Source organism: Nannospalax galili, unplaced genomic scaffold (genome assembly GCF_000622305.1).
Source record: "Nannospalax galili isolate Female #2095 unplaced genomic scaffold, S.galili_v1.0 scaffold636, whole genome shotgun sequence".
Classification (NCBI taxonomy): Eukaryota; Metazoa; Chordata; class Mammalia; order Rodentia; family Spalacidae; genus Nannospalax; species Nannospalax galili.
Genome location: NW_008338112.1, coordinates 477,696 through 488,757, shown reverse-complemented (window position 1 = coordinate 488,757; position 11,062 = coordinate 477,696). Strand labels below are relative to the sequence as shown.

Below are 11,062 nucleotides of genomic sequence, written 5' to 3'. Positions count from 1 at the left end.
TATATATATATATATATGCTAGCATTTATACATATATTTGCTAGCATTTATACATACATATATATATATAATTTGCTAGCAAAACACTCATGTACCTAAAATAAAAGTAAATTAACTAAACAAATTTTAAAAACAAGACCAAATAGACTCCTATGTTTCTACTTTAGAAACAAGGAGAAAAAGAGGAACCAGCAATTAAGACAAGAGAAGAAAAATCAAAGAGAAAATGATGATGATAGAGCAGCAAAGAACTGCAGGAGAGTATTTAGAGAGAAGGGGCCAGTGTAACTGAAATATGCCACCATCAGGTTGATTGGTATATTCAGTATGGTAAAGAAGAATAAACATCACACATTTATAGAACATCAGAGACCTGATCAGAGATCATCAGGTCACTTATAATCTAAGTGGCTTTCAAGGAATTACATTGAAAACTCCAATTGTAGGAGATTAAAGAAGTGTGAGAAGGGAAATAAATTTAAAAGAATTAAAAAGAAAGGAAATACATATGAAGTTTCTCATTGAGTTTCATGTCTACATATTTATGGATAATCTATAGAAACTTCTAAAATCTACAAAGTCCATACTTATGTTTCTCAGACCAAGTCCATGGCTCCTTGTTGTGGTGCATGCCTCTAATCCCAGCAATTGGGAGGTAGATACAATATGGATCAGAAACTTAAGGTCATACTTGAGTTTACAACATGAGTTCAAAACCAACCTGGGTTATATGATTCCCTGTCTCAAAGGGAAAAAAAAAAGCAAGTAAAACAAGTTTTAGCCTAAATGGACAAAATTTGTTTTTAAAATGTGGCTACTCTTGAAGAGAACCTGGGTTCAACTCCTGACACCTACGTGAACTCTAACAACCATCCATAACTTCAGTTCCAGGGGAATTCGGTGCCATCTTCTGACCTCCACGGATACTGCACAACATGGGTTCACTTACACATATGCAGGTCATACACTCATATGCAAAAAATAAAATAATAAATAAAATATTTGGGGGGGGCTTTTTAAGACAGGGTCTCTCCCAGCTGGCCTGGAACTCACTAATAAAAATAAACAAAATATTTTTTTGGGGGTGGGGCTTTTAGAGACAGCATCTCTCTGTAGCCCAGGCTGGCCTAGAACTCACTATATAGATCAGGCTGGCCTTGAACTCACAGAGATCAGCCTGCCACTGACTCCTGAGTGCTGGGATTAAAGGCATGTGCCATCACACCCAGTTAAATAAAATATTTTTTAAAGGAATTCTGGTATAGACTAGTGACAGAATAGTACAGTCCTTTATAATTACTATTGTGTTTTACTAGGAAAATTGAAAACATACAAACACAGAGAGTGCCGTGCTATTAAAAATCCTTGCGAGTGTAAAGAGAATGCCTATAAATAATCACAAAAAATAAAATCTGAACTTATATTTTTACCATGAAAAATAACAAGATTGTCTGGCTATTAAGATATGCAGACACATTTGTCTGAAAAGCAGTAGGTTACTGAATTCTTTCCTTGTTCAGTGATGGCTGTGGCAAGGCACAGTCATCACTTCCCAAGGTTCTACACAATACATGATCATTAACTAAGATTTTTTAGCAACATAGCTCTAGACTTATATTAGAAATCTGAGTGCACCTGAGTCAAATAAGACATAAATTTTCAATTCTCACTTTATTAAAATTTACATTTATAAGTGATACTAACAATGATATGATTTGCAATATTAGAACTTACTGAGAGCAAAAACTTCTAAAATAGTGACCCATTTGAAAAATTATTCTTAATGTTCATTTAGATAAAAATTAAATATTAAATCATTTAGTATAACAATGGAACATATAAACTGACTGCAAAAACCAAACTGAAAGGAGATAGTTTATTAACCAAATAGCTTGATAAAAGACTCGTCATCCATAACTTAAATGAAAACTTGAAGACAGGCAGTACTACCAAAAAATCATCAAATAAAGAACAAAATACAACAAAAGAACAGTTTTAAACATATAATTTAGACTCAATAGATACATTGTAAATGACCTAATTTTCATAAGAAATTGAAGGTTTCTCATGAAGAAGTAACTAAAGACATTAAAACAGACATTTTCAAGTTTCAGTGAATATAAAGGTTTTAGAGCTATTGAGTTGAGAGTTTTCATCTCTCAACTTCATTGTACCTTTTCTTTTTACCAAGAATTTTTGTTTTCTTTTGTTTTGTTGAGACAGGACCTCCCTGTAGCCCCAGCTGGCCTGGGACTCACTATGCACATCAGGCTGGCCTCAACCTCACAGAGATCTGCTTTGCTTCTGCCTCCCAAGTGCTGAATTATAGGCATGCACCACCATGCCCAGCTTTTTTTTTCTTTTTATCAAGAATGTAAACCAGCTTTAGCTAACAGATGAAGTCATGAAGCATTAAACGACACAATAAAAATCAAACTTTTGAAGAAAATGATCAATAGAAAGATTTTAATACACCTTTCCAGGGGTAAAATAAGTCTCCGTTGTCATTTAAAGTTCTTATTCTCTGTTGAGAGTCCTACTGTAAAAGAATTTTATTTGTGTTTTGAACTCCCAGGTCTCTTTCAGTCTCCTTATCTCCTTCAGGTTTAACACCTTCTTAGAAATGTACGTCTATTTCTCTCTACAAATAGCAGTTTCATTAAATCTATCATAAACATACAAGCAAGAACACCAGAATAAACATTATGTAATCATTATATATCAATACTTACCAAATTAGAATACTTATTTTAGACCCCGTTTTAACTGGAAATAGCCATATCGCATTAAGCACATGATATCTGTCCTTGCAAACAGATAACAAATTATCAGTATGGAAGATGCCTTTCAAACACTGTTTTCCATTTTGGAAGTGCACATTTTAAAAACTGTTATACTGTGGATAATTAAAAATAGCTATACCAATCAGCAATTTATATTTTGGTTAATTTTTTAAAATTTATTATTTTTATTTTATGTATATGTTTGTATTGCCTGCAGGTAGGTAAGTGCACCTGTGTTGTACAATGCTTGTGGAGGACAGAAGAGGCTGTAAGATTAAGATCCTCTGGAACTGTAGTTATGGACAGTTGTTAGCTGCCATGTGGGTGCTGGGATTCGAACCTGGGTCTTCTGCAAGAACAGTCAGTGTTCTTAACTGCTGAGTCATCTCTCCAGCCCTATTTTGGTCAATTTTTAAATTTAACAGAAAGGAAGAGGAAATGTATTAATAATAACCATGTTATAATAAGCCTACCACTAAGAATTTCAAAATGAGGCTACAAATATTTCATAGAAAATATTTTACCAAATTTCATACTTTGTACAGATTGAAAATATTTTCCACTTCAAAGTGGCACAATTTTTGTCTTTTGTGTATGTGTGTGTGTGTGCTTCCCATGTTGGTGCATGTGCATGTAGAGACCAGTGTGTTTTTCAGTTGCATTCTACCTTGTTTTTTGAGATAGGGTCTCTGAACCAGGAGCTCACTGATTTGGCTAGACTGGCTCCTAGTAAGGTCCACCTGTCTCTGTATCTGTGGTGCTGGGTTCACGCATGCAAAATGCCATACCTGGCTTTTCCTGTTACTCCAAGGAATTCTGCGTCAGGTCCTCATGATTGTACCACACACATCACTGACTACAACATCACCACAGCCTTTCCTTCATTTTTGAGGATAAGTTTTCTCAGTTTTGATTTAATATGTCAAGTTGTTAATATCGTGTTATTTGTAAGCTGACGTGAAAATGAATTTAAGACAACTAAGTACAATACAATCCTAGCAAATCTTTTCACTAGACACTAAAAACAACGAGGAACACTGAGGGGAGAGACCGTCACTGCTCTGCAGACACTCTACTATAAAGTGAAGGAATAAGCAGAACAGAAGGTCACAGGCATTTAAGAAAAAATATAGCAAGAACCAAAATAACTAACGTGCCTTTTCATGATTACTGCATCTGTATTACAATGAGACAGAACTGATAAAATGAATACTTGCCTCAAGTTCTGGCTGAGGACATTATCTTTCTTCTCTTTTGTATTAATGTTCCTAAGTATCCTTCAATTTCCAAACATTTACATAACATTCAAGGAGTGTCAGTTCTCTGAGTTACAAACACCACAACACATTTTTAAAGTATTATAATAAATATTTATACAAAGAAAAGGCTGGCTTAATTTTTCCTGTTAGAGTGGTCGGTTTTTTTTAACTATAAAAGGCAGTAACATAAAAACAGGAAGAGAATGAGTATGTACCAAAAGTTATTACTATACCACCACTCTAAATCCAGAAAATACGTTGTTTTCATGTACACATACATGAAATAAAATAATACCATAACAGAAGGGTGCTGTGTCTGTGTTTAAAGAAGGGGCTGTTGGCAAACAGCACAGCTCACTTGTGCTGAAATGTACACAACTGATATATGCAGCAGAGAAAGCTGGCACCACAGGCTTACAACCTTAATTTGCCTGCAAGAAGGATCAGAGATTTACCTTCAGAGCACGTTCCTGATTGTTTTCAGCAGTCAGATATCTCATGTTGTTTGCTGAAGTCTGGTTCTGCTCTTTGAGATGATGAAGCTCCTGCTCCAGCCGTTTGCACTGCCACAGGGGAAGAATCCCATTAAGTAAAGGAGTCAGAGCATTTTTTCACCAAGCCATATGAATTAATGTAAATAATACCACTGCATTCTCTAAAACACAGGGGTTCTTCTGAAACAAGAATGGTAAACAAAAGTAATTTTGATAACGAAGTAATAGTATATTATAGTATTAGTTATACCATTTTGGTAATTCCATTACAATTTTCAGTTGGTCTTATTAATCCAAATATTAGATCACAAAATACTTAGCTTTATAAAATTAAGGTCAAACTATATTTAAAACTATTCACTGATCAAACAGTTCTGGTTATATGTTTGCTGAACTAAAAGCATGAATTTAAAAAACACATTGAATTCACAATAAAATATAATATATTCTATGATCAACTTTATTACTCTTTAAAAAATAAAAATATCTATTAGACACTCATGTTACATAATAATTGCACAGGTTGTAAACTGTTATGCTACACATCAGGATAATAAGAAATTACAGTGGGACATTAAAGGAATAAAACATGAAAGCCACGGTTCAGGAAAGAAATTAGAGGTTACTCTTTATTCTAAATCAGGGTGTTTAAGCAACAACCAATAAATGCACATACCGATTCAATATCTTGAGACTGCTCTTTACAGATATTTGACAAATGATTATTTGCCATAATGAATAAAAATCATTAGTTTTTATAGTTCAGTCAAAATGCAGCTATAATCAAAATGACTGCTTTATACTCTGACGTCCATTACAATGTCATCTCTATCAGTATTTTCTTAAAGTAACATAAAATCTTTTAAAAAGAAAAGTCTTAACAGATCCCTGATGTTGATTTAGATTACATGATGTTTATATACAAATATAAAACTGATAATACACAGCTCATGCATACAAAGTAGTTATGAAACCTAAGCATATTTACAAGTAATCTAAAAAAACCAAGACATTTCAAGTTTGTATTAATTGAATTTAGCTGCATGTTTTGTTGAAGCTAAATTTTAGGGAGCTTGTGAGATGGCTCAGTGGATAAAGCATTTACTGCATAAGCATGAGATTCCAAGCTTGAATGCCCAGAGCCCACATAAAAGTCAGATTTGGTAACATGTCTGTGATCCCAGTGCTCCTATGGCAAGATGGGATGGAGACAGGAGAATCCCCAGAAGCTTGCGGTCTACTTAGCCTGCCTCAAAATGGTGAATGGCGAGAACTGACAACTGAGGATGCCCTCTGAGCTCCCCATTCTGTGGCATGGGTGTGACTACACTCATACATGTGAACACATAAACATACAAGGACAGCATTCTGCAAACATGATACAGCACTCAACGATTCACTGGCAGATCTTTTCTCTGCATTGTGATGTGTAGCAGCTTACTTCACCAACCATGTTTGTTTAATTGTAAGGAAACTATAATCTCATTCTTTGAACTGTCCTTCATGGTGATTGTGTTCTCAGAGTGTGCTTTTGCCATGCTCATTCCTTTGGCCCTATTCACTTGTATGTACATTTGTCAAACTGCTTCTGTATTTTCTTTTATTGAATAACCCAAAATTTACTATTCCAGGGCAGGTTTAAATGATAATATCCTAGTTTGTGGATTCTCATCCTAACAGTTATGCAACTTGAGGTCTGAATTCTCATATAACAGAAGTTGAACCTTTTAATTGCTCAGTGTAATTTCCCCTTCTTTGCTCTGCCTTGGCCAGAAACAAGCTTCTTATGATCTATGAACCAGCAAGTTGTCTATTTTTCTAGATTTCTATTCACTGAAGATGTGTTTTTACTATGGTTTGACTATATGCAAGAACCTACATTAATAGCCATATATATCATCAGTCTAAGTAAGGACAACAAAATCCAATTTCTATCATTAGAAAGTATGCCTGATATTTAGCTCCAGTTAAGTGGTATATTTGTAGTGAATTAGATTTCCTTTGAACTTTCAACATCCACACTCGTTTTAAATTTTTAAACATTTATTTTATTTTATGTGTATGAGTGTTATGTCTGGAGGTATATAAATGTACCATGTGTGCGTAATGCCCACAGGGGGTCAGAAGATGGCACTGGAGCCCCTGGAACTGGAGTTAGAAATGGTTATTAGCCACCATAAAGGTACTGGGAACTGAAGCAGAGTCCTGTGTGAGCAAATAGTGCTCTTAACCTCTGAGCCATCTCTGCAGCACCAGCACGCATATTCTTTCATTCTTCTACAAAGAAAACACATGTGTTGGGGTAGATGTGGGGGGGGTACTCTCAGACCAATTTTTTCATGACCAAAGTGATAATTTTTGATAAGAAAAACAAAACTATTTTGTAATGAAGGTATTTCTCCATACTGTATTCTGGGACTGAGTTCCCATGGCCATACAGTACAAGAGGGGCAGAAAAAGGGGGCTAGATGACCTGAAGTATCAAAAGTCTCAAAGGGCTATACCTCTCTGTTTGAATTAAAACATACACATCAAATACTGGAGATATGTGCCTATATGAAGTAGTACATTGAGTAATATTTCTTCAGTTTGCAACCATTTCCTTTTAAAATAACATGGTTATAAACAACAAATAATCCTGAGGTGTGGGGAAACAGCTGAGTGGGTAAAGTGCTTGCCTCATTTAGTATGAGGACCCGAATTCAATCCCCAACACCCACATAAAAAGCTAGGTGTGCTGGCATGTACTTGCAATCCCAGCACTGAGGAGGCAGAGACAGGCAGAGCCCTGGGACTAATTGGCCAGCCAGCCTACTCTACTGCGTGAGCTCCAGGCCAATGAGAGGCCATGTCTCAAAAAAAAAAAAAGTTAGGAAGCACCTGAAGAACAATACCACCTAAGGTTGACCTTGGAGATCCACACAGGGGCACATACAACCATGTACACACATGAACAGGTGTTCTCCCACATGCACATATGTACACAAAAATATCTTCTTTGCTCATACTGTTTGACATTAATTTCCTTGAATTTAATTCATAAATTGAGACAGAAATTTTTTATCTTCCATACTAAAATTTTAGCTTATTATTTTTTGCTTTATTTTATGTGTATACATGTACTGCCTGCATGTAGGTAAGTGCACCTCTGTCGTGCAATGCCCACGGAGGACAGGAGAGGCTGTCAGATCCCCTGGGACTGGAGTTAGAGACAGTTGATAGCTGCCATGTGGGTGCTGGGATTCGAAACTGGGTCTTCTGCAAGAACAGCCAGTGTTCTGAACTGCTAAGGCATCTCCCTAGCCCCATATTAAATTTTTTAAATTCTCAAATTGAGCTTAAGTGTCATATGCATACCATCACAGTGTTCTGAAAACTGGAATTCTCAGCAGAGGAAAGATGCAGATCTAAGATAAGATTAAGAAAAACTCCATGGTATTTTAAATTCAGTAAAAGACAAAATGAATTGTGCATTGAGAATCCCCAGAACCTGGACTTATAGGATCTATGACCTGACAAAAAGAAAAGATTTCAAATGGTGCTGGCAAAATTGGATCTCCACCTGTAGAAGAATGAAACTAGACCCTTTTCCTTCACCTTGCACAAAAGGCAACTCCAAACCTGAAACTCTGAAATCCTTAGAAGAAAACATAGGCAGTAACCTACAAGATATAGGTGTAGGAAAGAACTTTCTAAATTGGACATCAACTGCTCAGCAATAAAGGTCAAGAATCAAACAAGTGAGACCTCATTAAACTAAAACGCTTCTGTACAGCAAAAGAAACAACCAAGAAAGTGAAGAGAAAACCCAAGGCACCATAGCTAGTTGAGAAGCTACAGGCAGTCCACAGCTGCTCAAAGAGGGACAGTCAGTTTTCTTCACGGATGAGCCCCCCACCAATAGTACTCATGTGCATATGGGCAACACGAAAGGGACTTGGTAGGTTACATGTATATGTAATTATAGAAGAAATCTGAGAGGGAGGGTAGAGAGACATGGAGAACTGTGAAGGAAGGAGGGGCAGACATGATCAAAATGCATTGTACAAATGTATGAAATTCTCAAAAAATGAAAAAGAAGTATCAAAAAATGGTTGAGAATAATACAGGAAGACACCAAGGTTGACCTCTGGTTTCCACATGCCCTGGCATGCACACATGCACATATGCACAAACATGTATATGCAGCATACACATACATACATACAAACAAAAGTACTCTCTACAGAAGTATTCTACCTAATAAAGCAAACAAGAGCAGAATATCACAATTTCAAAATTATTAATATACTGACTGATCTATGCAGTGATATCTGTTAAGAACATCATTTTTTTAAAAAAGCAAGTCTATCATGTGTCTCGAAGTGAAAGACTTAAAAATCTTATTGTGCAATCTTTCTAATAAAAACAAACCTAAATCTTATCAAGACTGTAGCCCAAACAAATTAAATGACACTACAGAGACAGAATGGAAAAAAAAAAAAACTAGGAAACACTACAAGAAGTCTGAATCAGTGTGTTAAAAACCAATAAATTCTAAGGTTAGAGAAATGATGGAGTGCGTAAGAGCACTTGCTATGCAAGCGTAAGGATCTGGGTTCAGATCCCAGCATCCATGTGAAGATGATGAGTGTGCTTATGTCACACCCATAACCCCAGTGCTGTGAGGGGAGGAGAAAGACTCACTTGAGCTTGCTGGCAGCCAGCAGACTTCAGGTTCAGTGAGAGACCCTGTCTCAAGGGAGGAAGGTGGAGAGTAATAGAGCAGGATATCAAGCACCCTGCTCGGGCCTCTCCACATGCATGCATACATAGCTGCAAACACACATGCATATGTAGCATACACACACACACACACACACACACACACACACACAAAAGAAACAAAATGTCAAGGATAGGGTTGCTAAAGTGGAATCTACTATCAATTAAAAGTATTGAGACAATTTGCCATTTGCAAAATGAGATTCATATTTAGAAACAGTTTGAAAATGAAGTAAAACAGACATCAGAAGGACTCAACTCTCCACTAAGAGTATTTGGCTAACAATCAGGCATTGCAATGGGATATATTTATTGCATAAGGCTCTACTGGAAGCACCTTTGACACTTTCTACTTAGGAATAAATAAAATAATCCTGGTCAAAGTCTTTGTTCATTGAGATCTTTTCACTTATGCCTTTGATTCTTTGAATGGCAAACTATCAGTGAAGCAACCACATCTTCTGATGGCAGATGGACTGTCACAGTAGATTTGCTGCTTAAGCAGTTCACGGAAACATGGATTCCCCACAGCTGTGAGAATCACTGTAGTGATGGTTGCTGCTAATCCACGACTTCTGTTTCAGTAGGCCCTACAGTCATGACCACTCTAGACAGCTTGCACCTGCTCTAGGAGACTTTAATGGTAATAAGCTTTGGTGACCTTTACATGACTGTGCCCATTTTGCAGCTATTCTCACTCAAGCAAGAAGTGTACACTTCCTGGAAGATTCAGTAAACTCTTGTGATTGGGGAAATGCGAGGTTTGTGACTGGCACCCTTGTGAAACATGATTGATGGAACAAGAGTTATATACATACACAACTGTGATGGTGAGTACATACTGTCCCAAAGGTAACACTAGCCCCCAAGGAAAGCTTCTTCCAAATCGGCTTTTCTACCTGTGGACTTTAGCACACGTAAAGCAGGCTAGGCTGGGTGTATAAAGAGTAGGCAATACACCAGACTTCCAGTCTTGCAGCACAAAGGCAGCAAGGAGAGGGCCATTAGTTAAAGAACAACTCAAGAGATTAAATTACTGAGGATGACAGGCTAAGAGGAGCAAAACGCAAGAGGTAAGATACAAGTAGAATTTCTGGTCTCTTGAAGAATTCCCGAGAACTGGTAAGAGTTAAAACTCAAGGGCCACTCCTAGCCTGCTCTCCTACCCTCAGGCCTCTCTTGGGGTAAGTCTACTGCGGAGCCCTCTGAGCCTTGACTCCCCCGACCTCATTCACCCTTTCATCTCCCCCGCTGTTCTCTACTTCCAGTTTGGGCCCTGTGCCATTCCTATTCTTGGGTCCCCAGACACCAGGGGAACCAATACTGCTTCCTGATCTTTTTTACCCAGACCAACTTACTGACTTCCTTGGGCCCCAGGAGCACTGCTTCTGGAATTGGCCCCGCCCTCATGTTCCTCTACTTCCCTGGTCCTGCAACACCCGCCAGCCTCTTTCTGGGGCTGACATCCCCTTTCTGGGGCTCCTAGGCTTACCTTTCCTCTCTCTGAACCTTTGCATCCAGTACAACCCAGCTACTCAATCCACTCCCTGGGAAATCTTGGTGCTTCTTCCCACCCCATCTGCCTTTGCATCCCTGTGTGGTGCGGCCACTGCCAGGGTCTCAGGTCAGTCCAACACCCAAGTTCCTGAGGCCAAAATCATTCTTAGAAGATTCCAGACCTAAGGAGAAAGTCTGAAAACTTCTGATCCACATTGGAGTTGGGCCACCGCGGAACTCCTGAAGACAAAATCAATCCGGCCCC

At 37.7% G+C, this 11,062-nt stretch overlaps 1 protein-coding gene across 3 annotated transcripts in view; it reads right to left on the bottom strand.

The window, feature by feature from the left end:
- The window catches only part of Mipol1 (mirror-image polydactyly 1), a 372,255-nt gene that overhangs the window by 183,898 nt on the left and 177,295 nt on the right, over nt 1-11,062 (bottom strand). For all 3 annotated transcript variants that reach the window (XM_008832891.2, XM_017798100.2, XM_008832890.2), the window contains exon 8: nt 4,498-4,605. In XM_008832891.2, the coding sequence (XP_008831113.1) occupies nt 4,498-4,605 (108 nt within the window). The remainder of the gene's footprint in view (nt 1-4,497; nt 4,606-11,062) is intronic.